Below are 16653 nucleotides of genomic sequence, written 5' to 3'. Positions count from 1 at the left end.
TAAGATTTGAGTATAAAAGTTGGTGGAGAAATAAAAGTAAAGCTGAGAGATGTTGTTTGTTTGGGGTGGTTTTTTTTCAGCCTTTTCTCAATCTTCCTCTGTAATTTTTTGAACATAAAACAGTTAAAGCCTTAGCAAATAACCATGTTTCTTTCCTGTGCCATGTGCCAGCTACTCTAGGCAGATAGTCAAAAATATCACATTGGTTTGAATCAAAGCCCCGAGGATGCTGACAAATTCTCCACAAGAAAATTGAAATGTGCCATTTAATCGTAGCTTTGACATGTTGCTAATGAACAGATGGAGGAAAATGAGGAAGTGCTGCCTGAATGGATTATTTCAGTGCTAAATCAGGGGGAAAAGCAAACAAACAAACAAGCAAAGCTCAACTGATCTCCTACCTTGTTCCGGGTCTGGGTCTGGCCGATCAGGATGAGGGCGTTGGAGGAGATGATGGATAGGCAGAAGTTGATAAGAATGACAGAGCGCTCTGAGCGAATATACCTGCAGCAAGAGAAGACGAGGAGGGGGATCCACCTTGTTACAGCTTGCATTAAGTTACCTCTGGGAAGCATCAACCAGGCTCTACAGAAAGGCCATGGTAAGAAATTGCCCATTTCCTGCAGATCTTGCATGTTAAACAGACAAGAACAAGGGGAAAGGGGAAAGGGAGAGCTGGGGTGCTCAGCCCATAGATCTCTTTATTCTCCCCCATCAATGCTTGGAGTTATGAGCATGAGTCAACAAACTAGTGGCCAGTCTGGTCCTTAGTCTGAGCCACTCCTAAACCAGTAGAGTTCTGCAAGTCTTCTTCAGCTTTGCTCACTTGAAAGGGGGCTTGAAAAGGAGCTTAAAAGAAAACATACAGGCAACACATGGAAAGATTCCCAAATAAGAAGAGCCACAGGCATGCTGGCGATGAAAGCAGATTACAAATGCATGCACCTCCACAACAAAGTGCTTGTGATTCAGCATTCCCCTTTGTTTAACCTAACAACCCATCCTGAAGTGATAAGTACTTGTGGCTTTTTTTCTCCCCTCCCACAGATAGAGAGGTTTAACACTTCTCAAAACTAGGCCAAATACATAACTGCAGCTGTGGGTCTGTGGCACTGGGGATCCAAGTTAGGAAGCTGTTGCCTTCAGCACCTTGCAGGAACAAGCTATTTGTCACTTCTGATTTGCGGTGTGCAGCACAGCACCAACGTGCTGCTGGGGTACGTGCACACCGATTAACTCAAAGCACCGGCTGAGGAGGGAAATTCCTTTGAAGGCACTTTTATGTCTCTAATAAAATTAAAAGTGAATTGCAAAAGTGCAAGTGCTGGAGGATTGAATTCAGGACCTGGCCATAGCAACGCTTATACACGTGAATCAGCTCAGGGATTTGGCCTGAATACCAGATGAGTGAAGAGTAGATGCTGATGCTTGGAAGAATTAGAAACAGATCTATTAATCAAGCAACTCATGCCTGGAGGCTAATGCAGGATTATTTCCTATATTCCAGCACATCAACTATTTATATTGGGAATTTAATTTCATTAACTAATTTAAGCAAGAGTGAGTTGGTCGTGCTTTGGCTGCAGAGTTTTGAGCTTCTCATTAGGTGGGCAGGATGAGTTAGTGCACGTGTGCTCTGCCAAGGGTAAATCTGTGCTTTAGACCTACGAAAGGCTGCAAAAGTTTGATTTTCATTTCCCTCTGAGTTTTACCTTCAAACAAACATGAAACTTGAGGATTTGCTTTCCTGGTCACTGATGCGGAGTAACCAGAATTTACACTTAGTCTGTTGTAAACCTGATTTACAGATAGCTCTCCCTTAAACTCACCCAACTCCAGATCAGACTAGGCTTCCAGCTCAGCTAGAAACTGAGTTTGCTGCCTGCAAAACAAGCCTCTGTCTCCTTTCATGGCCGATCTGATCCCAAATTCTTCCATTTCATTGGACTCAATACTATGCTGCATATCACCTCGATCCTATTCCATTTGTGGCTGGAGAGTACCAAGCCATCAATCTATGATTTGATGGTGTGAAGTAAAACAGCAAGTCTCCAGTCAGCAGCTTCTAGGGGATATAAAAGGAGATTTGGACTCTCTCCTGGTGGCAATGAGATCTAATAAATCTGTGTAGCAACACTATGATCTAACTGGCATTAGCGTGAACTTCGAAAGTCTTCTTTGGTCAAAAAATGTAAGAAATCAGTTGATCATAACTATAGACTGTATGTAAATATGAGGGAAGACAATCCAGGTGTCTGTAGATGTTTTCCCCCATTAAACAAGCCTTTCCTTTCTCCATGCTTTCCATGGAAAGTCCACCCTGTTCCCCACATCCCTGAACCTCCAAAGAACAAGATGTGGGCTGGCAACAAGTGGAATCACAGAATCAGAATAATTTAGGTTGGTGAAGAAACTCTCGAGTTCCCAGTGCAATGTCTGCCCAAAAAAGGGCTAATTTCAAAGTCAGAGCAGCTTCCTCAGGGTCTTGTCCTACCAAGTTTTGAAAATCACCAAGAACAGAAGTGCCACCACCTCTCCTGGATGACTTTTTACAGTGCTGAACTGCTCTCATGGTGAAAGATTACTTTTCTTTACAGCCAGTTGTGTTTTCTTCCTGCTGCAGCTGGTGCCCGTAGACCTTTCACTGTACACCTCTGTGATTTGTTTGACTTCTCTGTAACTCCTTCTTAACAGCCTCCTCTTCTTCATGTCTTGTTTTCCTTGCTTCCATTTACATCATGCCCTCCAGCTCCCTAAGCATCCACCGGACTTGCTCCAATGTGGTGATATCCAGATGGGGGCTCAAGGGTGTCAGATGTGGGTGTCAAGTAGAGAAGAATATTCAGTTCTCTTGACCTCTTGGCTATATTCTTGCTTATATAGCCCACTAATGCTGGCCTTCACTGTTGTATGGGTGCATTGCTGATTCATTTCCACATCATTGCCCACTAGAACCTGCAGACCCTCGCTGTAGAGACATTTCCATGCCAGTCAGTCCCAGATCATCCTTCTCCATGCAGTTATTCTGTCCCAGGTGCAGAACTGTGCATTTCTTTGTGTTGTAACATTTCTCCAGCCCGTATCTCCTGTTAGCTGAGGTCCTTCTGAATGGTAGTGCTGTTTTGCAGCATGTCAGTCATTCTTCCAATTTGATGTCACCCACAAACCTGCTGAAGGTGCAATTTGCCCCATCAACCAGGTTGCTAAAGACATTAAACAATATTTGCGATAGTATCAACCCCTGTCAGATGCAACTACTAAGCAGCTCCTGATTAGACTTCAAACCATCGACCATTACCCTTTTAAGCCTGGATGAACTATATCCACCTATTAAGGCACTTTGGAAGCCACTAATGCAGCGCAGTTTCCTGGTCTGGATACAAAGGCATTATGGGAGACTGTGTTAATGGCCTTTGTAAAGCCAAAATGTACAACACTTACTTCTCCCCACGGTCCATGCAACCAGACATCCTATCACAAAAAGGAAACTGATCAGTCAGGCACAACCTGCCCTCAATAAATCTGCACTGTCTATTCCGAATTGCTTTCTTGTCCATCATTTTGCCTGGAAATAACCTTTATAACTACTTGTTCCTTAATCTTCCCAGGGGCTGTGATTATGCTGACCAGCCAGTTGTTCTCTGGATCCTCCTCCTTGCCCTTTTTAAGGATGGGTTTAACATTTGCCTTCTTCTATCCATCAACAGCCTCCCCAGATGATAAATAGTGGCTCCACAGTAACATCAGCCAGCTCCCTCAACACCCTTTACGCATTCCATTTGGTCCCATGGACTTGCAAATATCCAGCTTGCTTGAATCATAGAAGCATAGAATACCAGGTCAGAAGGTGATCCTAAGAATTATCTGATCCAACCTCTCTTGGCAGAAAAGGTCCCCAGCTCTCTTCCTTGGCAGTGGGTTGTATTTTCTTGCCCAGATTCTGCCACTAGGTACAGGAACTCGGGTGCCTGGGAGCAAACCTTGACAGCAGAACAAGGCAACAAAGGCACCGAATACCTTCACCCTTTCTACTTCCTTCTCCATCAGGCTACTTGCTCCAGTCAACACTGGGCCAACACTTTCCTGAGTAATCCTTTGGTGCTGACATACTTACAGAAGCCCTTCTTGATGCCTTTCACAACCTGCACCAGTTTGAAATGCAGCTGAGGTCTGACCTTCCTAATTCAACCCTGCATTCCATAGTCCTCCTTGGTAACCTGACATGGGTGCCAAATATTTCCTTGCTATGTTTCATCTCAATCAGAAGTCTCCCGTTAAGCTAGGACAGCTTCTTTCCATCTCTTTCCATTCTCCAGCACAGGATGCTCCACAAAAAGAAATCACCATTACTATCCATATCCTCTGGCCAAGGAAGTGAGGAAATCATATCAGATAGGGAAAACCCACATAACTTGATGCATTTTGCCAATGGAAAGATCTCTATCAAAGGCAGAGCTACTCCAGGGTGCTGTCTTGCTACTTCTTGGTTGATTCATGCTTACGTATCAAAATATGTTGGAAGCCATCAAAGCAGGGGAGAACTCACTGCACATTTAGGGAACTTCTGCTGTGGCCTGTGTCCTGCAAGACGTGGGGAAGCTGCTGCGCAAACTGAGACAGATGGAGGTGGGGAAACCCCACAGTCTGTCTCTTTGTCCCCATTATGCTCCCTTCCTCTCCATAAACACTGAGTCACCTCTTGCTCCCTCACGCTGTGTACACACATCCTTCTCTGCCCAGTCACTTCCTGTTGTCTCCCACCAGGGCCACTGAGTAACTCAGTATCTCCGGCAAAGGCAGAGCTCCTGGCTTTAAAGCAAGTGTTAAAAGTCCCTTGAGAGCTCATTGACAAGCACTAAATCAATCCTCAGGCTTCCATGGGCAGGGAGTGAGAAAAGCTCTCGCTGATATCTTTCAGTGATGCGGCATTCACTGGAAAAGGTCTGCCGTGCTCCACATGCTGATGGGCTGGTGGAAGAGCTATTCAATAGCAAGCATTGATCTCCATGCTACAGAAAGGTCACTGACTCCAGAGGCTGTTGAGCTGCAATGAGTTCCAGGATGGAAAACACATTGAGACACTCCTGAAATACCAACGTTTCAAGGAGCTGTTTGAAAGCAGTGTTACAACCCAGAACTTAAAGAAACTAAACTATTTCAACTGTTCTGACCCTTGAATAGTTCATTTTCTCCCCTGTTTTTCATTTTCATGTCGGTTTTCAAGAGGGAAGATATTTTTCTCTCAATTCCCCCTCTTTTTCTGCGTGAGTGGTGCAGCACGTGGCTCGCAATGCAGACCCTGTCTCCAGCTGTGACTCAGGACAGCCACCACCGACAGATAACAAGGTCACTCCACTTCTATGGCCCAGTGTGTCACTGACCTCTCTGTTGAGACTGCTAATCAGGCTAGCGATGCACCATCTGCAGCAGAGATTTTGCAGCCATCTGTCTACTGGGAACTGGAGTAAGTCCACCAACAGGCCACCAACAGCCGTCAAACAGAAACAACTTCCAGTTTTCAACCAGGCTGTGCCAAGTTGGCTGTGTCTGAAGTGATCGTTTGCATCAGAAAGCTCATGCCATTCATGCCGATGGCTGAGTAGGTGCCACTGAGAAGCAACCATTATTTGGGGGGTTTGAATGGGAAGGGGAGGGTAAATTCATTTCCTCTCTGATATGCAGCCCAAAGCTGGGATCACCTCTCTTTTGCTCTGCCCCCTTTTCTTTACCATGTTCCTTTCCCTCTTTCTTCCCGCATCCTTTCTTTCTGCTTCTCCATGTATAAACAAACCCTAGCTGGGCAAAAATCTGGGAATGTTTCCAGATTGTCAGCCTCAGTGAGCTTATTCATCAGAAGTGCTCCATACTCAAGCTGAGTCTATGTATGCATGCTCCAAATGCCTTTGTCTAGAGGTCTGAATGAGAAAATTCCCAGCCAAAGCTCCCTGAAACAGCTGAGCTCTGGTGAGTGCTCTCCACAGAAGACCAGGCAGTTAGGGCATAAGGAGTTTCTTCCCTAGCAAAAAAGAATGACTTTATACTCTTTTAGCAACAACAGCTGGAACAATACTGCTGATCCCACTTCTAAGCTGGTCCTCCAGCCGTTGTCTATCATGCTATATAACACCTAGGGCAAAACAAAGTGGGAGCCAGGAGGTAATGTTGACTTGAATATGATGTTCCTGAGACCATTAATAGGACAGCACATTCATGTCCAGAAGCTATGCCTAAAATAAAAAGGACACACAGAGCGCTCAGGGCTCAGCCACGGGAATGCTGTGAAGTTTAGGAAACATGGAAACATGATCTACAGAGAAGGGATGGAACAAACTCAGCGCACCAAAGAGAAATTCTGGAGATCACTTGATCATGCTTTACAGATATTTACACAGAGAGACTTAGGATAGAGAGCCCTTTAACCAAGATATAGCTGGTCTCAGGATCACTTGGAAATGCATGTCCATCCTTGGCTAGCTCAGAAATGCCCATTCAAGCCTCCTATAAACATGTCCCCCCCGTTCATGCTGATCATTTTGGGCATAGGCATAACACAAAGGCTGGAATGTGAAATTAAAGAGAGTGTATTTTAAACAAGGCAGGCAATTAACTTTACTGTCCTCAATAAGAGTTAATATTGAGGGGCACACTCCTGGAAGACAATACATCGTGTTGTTATTCCAAATGACTCTAGCATGCTCCAAACTTATTCAACCTCATGTCTGAACTTGGTTTTCAGATCCTGAACTTGTTTCTGATAAGAAAGAGAGGGTGAGGCTCGAACACTTGCTCTTTAGTCTTCTATCCTAACTTTCCACTTGATCCTGACACCAGTGACACCAGTAAGTCACCTACCAGCGCTGCCCAGTGTTGCCCAGCCTTAGGAAAAGCAGGAGAGGACAAGGACTTGAGCACATCCAATGATACCCCAGGCACGGAAAAACCTGAGTTCTAGATAAATGTTATTATGATCAGTCTTCAGCTCGTAGCACTTGCTGTAATTAACTAACCACTATGCACTGTCACAGTATCAACAAAAAAGATGCATTTTTGCTCATTTTTTACTCTCTTGTTTCTTTCCTACATCAAAAGGTAGAAAAAAGTTAGCTCAAATCATAACTCTCAACTGTATTAACCCTTTCCTTCCTATTAAGAAGAATCAATTGGTGAAATTAAAGCCTCAGACTGGTCCCTTCTCTCAAAAGGGTCACCAAGAATATCTAAACAGTATATTCTCTGTAGCTACTCCATTTCAAATTCACAGTCATGCACTTGGTTCTGATTTTCTTGGGTTTATTTAGATTAGAGTTCTGAAGCTCTCAACACTTTTGCCATGGATTTAGGAAAGGTGTGAGTCTCGTAAATAAACTCAGAGCTTGTTCAGTGCAGTATAGGGTGACCTTTGCACACCTTGATTCCTCCAGCTTATACAGTCCACCAAAACATGTCTAACAGGGGCATGGACCAATGTGCGCCTTTGTTCAATAAAACTTTGATACTAAATCAGTCCAGCCTCTATAAATCATGCAACTTAAGGTTATACCTGACCTGCTTATAGGTGTACAGGAGCTCTCTGCAATGGGATGTACTGAGGAATCCCATATGCATCAGAAGCTAAAGGCAGAATGTGGCTAAGAGGTTATTTAGTTAGAGCTAGTTAGAGAGTTATTTAGACCATGTGGTTTATCATCCTTAAAGCTCCTGAAAAGTGCTGGCATTTCTTCAGGCCAGATGTTTTCATAACGGGTCACAGCTGTTTTAATGTTATCAAAGACCCAGCTGGGAATACCTTGGAGCAATACCAGGAGGCAGTGTGTGTCCACTTCTCCACGAACAAGGTTTCCTGGGGTATACAAAGGCATCTAAACCAGCATGCGGCTTTTGAAAATGGAACAATGCAACTACATGGGGTCATGGCTGTAATTGCACTGTACTAATTTCTTTGGCATTAGAAGGGAAGAATAATGCCAACTAAGCCACCATAAAGACTTATTGCAGGACCCACTCATTACCAAACGGTTCTTCCTCAGGCACCAGGCACCCAAAAACAGAGAGGAAAACCTTCAGGATCCATGTGGGTCAAACGACAAGTTACTTTCCCCAACAAAAAGAGAAGAGAATGAAAGCCATACCTCCAAACAGAGACATAAATGATAATCAACAGCAAAAGTGTCAGCGAAGATACTCCACAGCCTACAATTAATGTGACAGAAGGGACCAGCACCTTTTCCATGTTCTGAAAGAGAAAAAGTAAGGCATTAAAAAAAAGGAAAGAAGAAGAACCCACAAAACCAAGAAGATGCTCAGGACCAGCTCAATTTCATGGCAATAACTTTCTTCCTAATTTTCTGTGTATCAACTCACCTGATTTTCACATGCACAGTATGTACAAATACCAGGATTTATTTCTGGTTGACCCATCCTTATTGAGGACCTTATTCTGGTCCCACACACACCAGTGTTAAGCCTGGGTGACAACCCTCATACCCATATCGAGGAAGGTGAGTAAAAGACGTGGGTTGCAAAAGAAGGATCAGGCCCTTCAAGTCCAGTGTGAAAGTATGAAGATGACAAATGAGGCAACAGCAAAAGGCAGTGCCCACACTAGGCCCATTACAAGTGAGCTCATCTGGGAATGGTGGTGATGAAGGTTGGAGGATGAAAACATGGTAAAAATCTTTCACCAACTACAAATATCCACCTAGAAAAGGAGGAGATGAAGCAAGCAAAGGAAAACCAAGATATATATCCTCCCCAGGGACCCAGCGTCAGTTTATACCATCCATCACTTCACTACTCTTACACTACTACACAAGGTTTTTTTTCATATGCAGGGCTCCTTACTGGAAAATCTGGTTCTCATTTCACAGAATCATAGAATCACAGAATGATGTGGGTCATAAAGGACCTTAAGATCATCCAGTTCCAACCCCCTGCCATGGGCAGGGACACCTCACACTTGACCATGTTGCCCATGGCTCTGCCCAGCCTGGCCTTGAACACTGCCAGGGATGGAGCATTTACCACTTCTTTGGGCACCCTGTGCCAACGCCTCAGCACCCTCACAGTAAAGAACTTCTTCCTTATATCCAATCTGAACTTCTCCTGTTTAAGTTTGAACCCACCACCCCTTGTCCTATTGCTAGAGTCCCTGAGGAAGAGTCCCTATCTAGCATCCCTGTAGGCCTCCTTCAGATTTCTCATCTTTCAGAAGGCTGATTTCTCATCTAAACACAAGGATCTGCTGATCATCAGCTCTTGCAACATCAAGAACAAACACACACGCTATATAACCTCACCTGATCTAGTTCTCTGCATCACCGGGACTGTGTAACTAGCTAATATCTGCCAGACTAACATCACTAAACTCCCCGAGTTCTCAGCTTAGAAATGAGGATCTGGATCCCAGTTGGTTTGCTCTGCTGCAGGCTTTTTTCCTGGCATGTTTCTCGTTTCCACATCACTGATCTCTGCTGGCATGAAGGCAGAGAAGCAGAGACCCACAGTCCAACAGACACATGAGAACCCTCTATTTAGACTGATTAGGCAGTATGCAGAGGTGTGGGAGCACAGTCAGGGTTGTCATTAGACTGGCACAGTACCAACACTTATCACTACAGCCATGAAGATAAGATGGTTTCTGACATAGCAAGGGCTTAGCATAGGGAAAGAGAAAGCAAAAAGCAATTACACATGGATTTGGGAATGGAACAGGCAGTTCTCTAAGGATTTGTCTACACTGTTTTGTTGGCAGGTATGAGGCTGCTCAACCTGAACCTCCAATCAGTGAGATGCCATGAAGCTGAGGCAATTGCAGCTCTGTTCCAGGCTACTGAGCCTTCTGCAAAGCAAAGTGCCATGTTTATATGGAGTTTGGACAGCTCAACACATGGGCAAAGCAAATATGTGTCCAGTGCCCACAGTCAGTAGAGGTTTAGTCCACAGAGCCCACCATGAAGAACAGAAACAACCCCGATATAAAGGGATCTGAGGTGAATAGTCCCTGAAGTCCAAAGGGCTTGGGAAGATCCTATTTACTTGCTCATTTTGACCAACGGCACCTCTCACATTTTGAATCTCATTGCCGGGGGGAATTAAGGAGCAAAACTTTCACCACTCTGCTGCAGCAAACCCCACAGGAGATATTGGGAAGGCTGGCACAAGAGCTTTAGGCATTTTTAGTTCTAAAAAGACCTTTCAGTTCCCAAGAGGGGCCTATAGGAAACATGGGGAAAGACTTTTTACCAGGGCCTGTTGCAGCAGGACAAGGGGTGGTGATTCTATGATCATAGGCAAAATTCAGCAACACATTCACTGGATTGAATGCCCAACTGGCATAGATACCCAAAGGAGTACAGGTGGATTGAGGGATCTTTACTGGATGCAAACCAGCTACAGACTGGACCTCAAACTGCACTAGAGTGTGGTGCTACCTCTCTGCAATGTCCCCTTGCTTCTGACCACATCAGCTCTGACACATCACTACATGCATGCCAGTGCATCTTCCTTGAGTTTGCTTTGTGAAACAGGAGGCTAAAGACTCTCCAGAACTACACCATAGATACACACAAAGGGTTTGGATGCCAATCCCAAATCAACTTGCTGAAGCTATGGAACTTGATATATACGAAGTTATAGAACTGGAAAGCGATATCTTAGTCCTTTTAATTACCAGTAATCGTGCAAAAGCTCCAAGAATAATATGGTGCTGAACCTCACCAATCCATCCAGCAAAGTTGCCCCAACCTAGACTTCCCAAAATGCCCATGGAAAATGTTTCGGTTCCCACGTGGATTCTTCCTTTGAACTTCTATGGAGATTTGGATCACTAACTGTGGACCTATTGGAGCAAGTCCAGAGGAAGGACATGAACATGTTCAGAGGGCCAAAGCAGCTCTGCTCTGGAGCCTGGCTGAGAGAGCTGGGCTGGTTCAGGCTGGAGAAGAGAAGGCTCCTGAAGGGGAGACCTTAGAGCAGCTCCAGTGCCTAAAGGGGCTGCAGGAAACCTGGAGAGGGGCTTGGGACAAGGGCCTGTAGGGACAGGCCAAGGGGAATGGCTTGAACCTGCCAGAGGGGAGACTGAGATGAGCTCTTAGGCAGAAGCTCTTCCCTGTGAGGGTGCTGAGGCGCTGGCACAGGGTGCCCAGAGAAGCTGTGGCTGCCCCATCCCTGGCAGTGTTCAAGGCCAGGCTGGACACAGGGGCTTGGAGCGACCTGCTCTGGTGGAAGGGGTCCCTGCCCGTGGCAGGGGCATTGGAAATAGATGGTCTTTAAGGTCCTTTCCAACTAAAACCATTCCATGATTCTATGATCACAGAGATTTTTAACATCAACTCATACGACTGCATTCCCATCCTGAGAATTCACTCCTGCCAAATATTTGTGGAAGGTTAGAAGCAGGTTTTTGGAGAACTAGGTAAACATAAAGAAATTTCAATGAAAACTTCAATATTTTCATTTGTCTTCCATCAAATAAAAATTGAAATTGGACATATTCCAGGCACTGCTATTGCTGAAACATCATATTCTGCTCCTCATAAATTGAAATGTGGAAGGTACATTCTTTTGGGAACAGAAGCCTCTGATTTAGTCAGGCACTGGGATACGGCATGAGGGAGAGATGCAGACTCCAGTATGAAGCCACATCTCCATTTGACACCTTGTTTTCCCCTCCTGAAGAACCCAAGTGAGCAGCAGCCCTATCCCACCCCAGAGATGCATGGTCCTGATAGATGTACTGCGAAGCACAAACTTGTCAGACATGGATTTCTCCTTTCTCACTCATTCCACGTTCACTCACAACCCTTTTTATCTCCCTGCACCCCCCTTAAGGCAAAATGAGTTCACGTCTCACAAATGGTGGCCTGGGATGAGCATAGATTGTGACATTTGATTTAAGTAGGTCTCATTTCACTGACTTTTCATGGGTAACTGGATAAAAGTGGGGGAAGAGCTCCATTAAAGTAAAAAATGCCTGACATATAACTCATTCCTAAACCATCCGAGAGTCACCAAAGAAGCGGAGTTTGGATTTGAAGAGAGGAGCTGACTACATCCCTGTATCTCCAATACAACAACATGAACATCCCTCTCTTCCATATCCTCTCCGACACCCCCCTGCCCCCAAAAATACTCAGGTTCTTTCACTCCTTTCCCTATCCCATTTCCCACATCACCAATAACCTAGATCCTACATCAGCTAAGTAAGAGGTTGCATGTACTGGTCCATGCCTAGGTCAGATGTTTGCTCACTGGCAAGGCAATACACTGGCCAAGAGGAAGCCAGACTTGTGGGCAATACCTGGTGTCTATCTGCAGCCCTTTGCACAGGAAAGATCCTGATCTTAACTTTCTTCTTTATCCTTCAACCCAGCTTTCACAAAACCCTTGCCCACTGGAAGGACTTTTGCTGAAGAGATGCTATGAAGCGTATCCCTTCTCCCTATAGAGACGGCATGGTTGGTCCAGCCCTGATTGGATTTCTGTTGTCGTCATGCGGGTGGATAATCATAAAAAACACTGGCTGCAAAGAACAGGAGTACAGTACTTTAGAAATAAGAAGTCTTAAAAGCCTAGGCCCATGTAGCTTAGGACTCTGCTTTCTTTCTTCATTATTAAGATTTCTCTGTCCTCCCCATCTTCTCTCCCTCCCCCAAACACACATTTCTTCCCTTTGGCAACCAAAGCACTGTTTATTTTCTTTCTTCTGACTAATTAAAACCCCTGACAGAAGGTGTTTGAATGCTGCAGGATCTGAGCCTTGCAAGGGAAATTTCCTTGGAGGAGAAAGAGGGGGGAAAACAAGCTTGGTTTAAAAAGAGGTAATGCTACCACCAGAAAAGCAGTAAGGCATTCTCAAGATAAGAGAGAAAGTAGTTCTTTGGGAGCTTCCCAGTGCCACAGGTGAAGCTTTAGGTGACACGGTCTAGTGTAAGGCATCCCTGTCCATGACAGGTGGTTGGAACTGGATGATCTTAAGGTCCTTTCCAACCCAAACCATTCTACGCTTCTATGAGGAGTGAATTGATTGTCTGCAAAACACAGGACAGGAATTCAGTTTCTTCCTTTAGGGACCGCAAGTGGTCCCAAGCAACCTGTCCATCACCACCTCCCCATATCTGCTGATGGGTGCCATGCAGAAGCAACCTGATGAAGCCTTGCCTTTTTGGAGCTGGAAAGAAAACATTTCCCTGGGCCAAGCAGGTCATTATGAGTTGCAAGTCCCCCAGTTCTGTCACCAAACATGACAAGGGAGGAGAGAAGCAATCAATGACATCAGCTGAGATGGAAATAACGAGTGCTACTGCCTGGGGCTGCTTGCTGTCCTATCACCTCATTGCTCTGCCTAGCAGGGCAGAAGGACGCTCCTCCTTTTCTTTACAATTTCACTTTGCTTCCCTCTTCCTCTTTTCTATTTCCTTCTCTTCCTTCCTCCCTAATTTTTTTCTTTTCTTTCTCTTTCTTCATCCCTTCCTATGGCCATTTTCCAAGACTTATTCTGCCTTTTCTTTTTCGTCATGCATCACTCTGGCTCTCCCCCCATTATATTCTCTGCATCTCTTTCCTTCTCTTGCTTTCTGCAGAACACTGTGAAAAGTGACTTCATTTGAGTTGTGCTTCTTCCATTACCCTGCTCTGGCTCCAGGGTCAAACAGGCTCCAATTAGAACACAGTATTTCTTCATGCCATGCAGTTTGCCTGAGACCTTACAAGCAAGCTGTTCTTTCTGCTTTTTCCATCCTTGATACCAAGGAAGGCTGAACAAAGTCGTTATAGGTACAACAGCATCATACTGAAAAACTAAACCATTTCTTTCGCTTCCAAATTAAACACGGGCATGTGAATTTGGAATCTGGGATGATGGGCTTCTTTTGGTTTGCCATTGGGAAGAGTTGCCTTGAGCCTGACTTCCATTTGAAATTAAAGACTCATGAAGTCAGAGAATTACAGCAGCACTGGTTGCAAGGGGCTTTAAAGCTTTCTAATCCAATTTACTGCTTGGAGCAAGGCTAGCACTGACATCGGGGGGAGGTTGGCCACGGTTTTGCTTGGATAAGTCTTGGGAATTCTCAAAGGTAGAGAGCTCCCATCCCTCTGGCGTCCATTCCAGGGCACATCACTCTCCTGGTGACAGGATTTTTCCTAAGGTCACACATTAACCCCAAAAGCTACAGTTCGTGGCTTTTCCCTTTGTTAAAACATCAGGCACAAGCGAGATGAGTTTGGTTTTGTAACTTTGGTAATTGCCCCTCTGATACCTTTAGGCTGTGATTAGATTGCCTCTTATATTCTTCTATGTAGGACTAAGCAGGTTCAGATCCCAATACCTCTCCTCACAGGTAATGAGCACAAAGCAATGAGGCTCATTTCACTCTTCACAAAGAACTGGACTGGATGGGTGTGATTTACTCCACGAATTGCTCAGGAACCATTTTACTGTGCCACTGGCCTCAAGGCTTTTCATGCTTTTTGTGAAGGTTTTTGAAAGCTATATTGTATTGATTTTGTTACTGGTTGGACAACTCTCGTCAAAGCAGAGAGCTGGTTGTTAAAATTGCTGGAAAATAATGCTTTTAACAGCACTCACAGAAGGGAGCAGCTGTCTAAACAAAGGGGTGTAATGTCAGTGCTGAAAGAAAACTACTGAGAACGGTTGAATGACCAAGAGGTGAACGCGGTATTGCCATCTGCCAAAGAGATCACCATTCAGTTAAATTCTGTGTTTCATTTTCGGGCTCAGGCCCTTTGTATATCCGCATATATACTGCAGTGGTGCTGTAAAGCACCAGCCATGTATTTTACTACAATACAACCACTGGACAAAAACAACAGCAGCCACCCCAAATAGCAGCAACCTGCAGTATCTTTTTGACTTTGGTAATGAGTGATGCTATGACACCTTCAACTGTCTGAGAACCAGGCTCTTGACACGTGCTGCCATTGAAGTATGTTGCCACCTCTAGCGCTCTGCAGAGCCAAGAGAAGCAAAGCATTGCACCTGCCTGCAGAAGGAGAAGGTATGAGGGACACAAGGAGCAAACTCACTGAATAAGCAGTTCTTGAGCAGTGCCAGGGATGGGGCAGCCGCAGCTTTTCTGGGCAGCCTGTGCCAGTGTCTCACCACCCTCATAGTGAAGAATTTCTTCCTTACATCCAATTTCAATCTACCCCCTTTCATTTGAAAATCATTGCCCCTTGACACTATGGGCCCTGGTGCTGTGGACAAGACCCTGGCCAGCAGCTAAGCACCACACAGCTGCTTGCTCACTCTCCCTGAAACAGGATGGGTGGTGAGAATCAGAATGGGAAAAGTGCAAAAGTTTGTGGGTTGAGATAAAGACAGCTTGATAACTAAAAGAAAAGAAAAATGAGACAGAGGGGAAAAAAAACCCTCAAGGTGATGTAAAATAGAACAATTGCTCACCACAGAGCAACAAATGCAGTCCCCAAGCAATGGCAACCCCCAAAACCTCCAACCCTCCAGCTTTATATTGCGAGCATGACACCATACAGTATGGGATATCCCTTGAGTCAGCTGGGATCAGCTATCGTGGCTGTGTCCCCTCCTAACCTCTTGTGCATCCTTAGCCTGCTCACTGGTGGGGTAAGGAGCAGAAAAGGCCTTGACTCTGTTTGAGCTCTGCTCAGTGATAACAAAAACACCCCTGTGTGATCCACAGTTGCCAACACAAATTCAAAACATAGCCCCATACCAGGTACTATGGAGGAATTTAACTCTATCCCAAACAAAACCTGGTTAAAAGGTCTTTATCAATTTTTCTTATATATTTTATGTATTATTATATATACTTTATATATTGAGAGGCCACAATAATGTCTCCCAAGAGCCTTCTCTTCTCCACCTTCTAACCTTTGAGGAGGGCTTTGAGACCCCTGCATGAAGATCACTTTGTGGCATCATTAATAAATAATCTTTTTACAACCTCTTTCACAACATCCTCCCCAGCTCTGCCCATGTCATTGCAAATCAGATCCAGACAATTACTACCTTGTTTTGCTTCCTTCTGATCATAACTACAGGCTTCTCATGTCAAAGCTAATAGTCACCCATTATTTGGAACGCATTTGTGTAGCTGAGGGCCCCTTTTATGTAATTTGGCCAGTCTAACAGGCAATTCTGTGTAATTACAGTACACAAAAATCACCCGGCAAGACATCTTAACGTGCTACTATTTATTAACAACCACTAACTCTTCACTCGGCATCGAGTCCACTCTCAAGATACAGCATGGCAATCTGCATTTAGTAAACAGCCTCGATGAAGCTTGCAGGGCAGAGGAGTAGTCACACAGCCCATTGTTAATAGGAACTGTCAGGATCATTTCCTTCAGGCTGGTAGGGAATTAGAGGAGTTAACAGTGCCCATTGTCTACCTGCCACTCCTCAATGCCATGGTCAGCTTGCTGCCGCTTTTGGAACTACCAGACTGCACTCTCAGCGCTTCAGTTTCCTGTCCTCATGTCAAGGAGGGCTGGATCAGGCTCAGAGCTGCTCTAAGGACCACTCTCCTCCTGCCCAGCTGCTCTCAGACATTTTCATTGTCATTATTTAAAATTCATTCATAGAATCATAAAATGGTTTGGGTTGGAAAGGGCCTTAAAGATCATCCAGTTCCAAACCCCCTGCCATGGGCAG

At 44.9% G+C, this 16653-nt stretch overlaps 1 protein-coding gene across 1 annotated transcript in view; it reads right to left on the bottom strand.

Moving 5' to 3' along the window:
- ADGRB1 (adhesion G protein-coupled receptor B1) overlaps nucleotides 1-16653 on the bottom strand; it is a gene marked incomplete at both ends in the record, with an annotated part of 205421 nt that overhangs the window by 58908 nt on the left and 129860 nt on the right. Inside the window, 2 exons of the mRNA XM_080610861.1 lie at nucleotides 402-504; nucleotides 8130-8233. Of these exons, the coding sequence (XP_080466987.1) occupies nucleotides 402-504; nucleotides 8130-8233 (207 nt within the window). The remainder of the gene's footprint in view (nucleotides 1-401; nucleotides 505-8129; nucleotides 8234-16653) is intronic.

The sequence above is a fragment of the Psittacula echo genome (genome assembly GCF_963264785.1).
Source record: "Psittacula echo genome assembly, chromosome: 2".
In the NCBI taxonomy this organism is placed as follows: domain Eukaryota; kingdom Metazoa; phylum Chordata; class Aves; order Psittaciformes; family Psittacidae; genus Psittacula; species Psittacula echo.
Note: the sequence above shows the minus strand (reverse complement) of the source record. Positions and strands in the feature narration are given on the sequence as shown.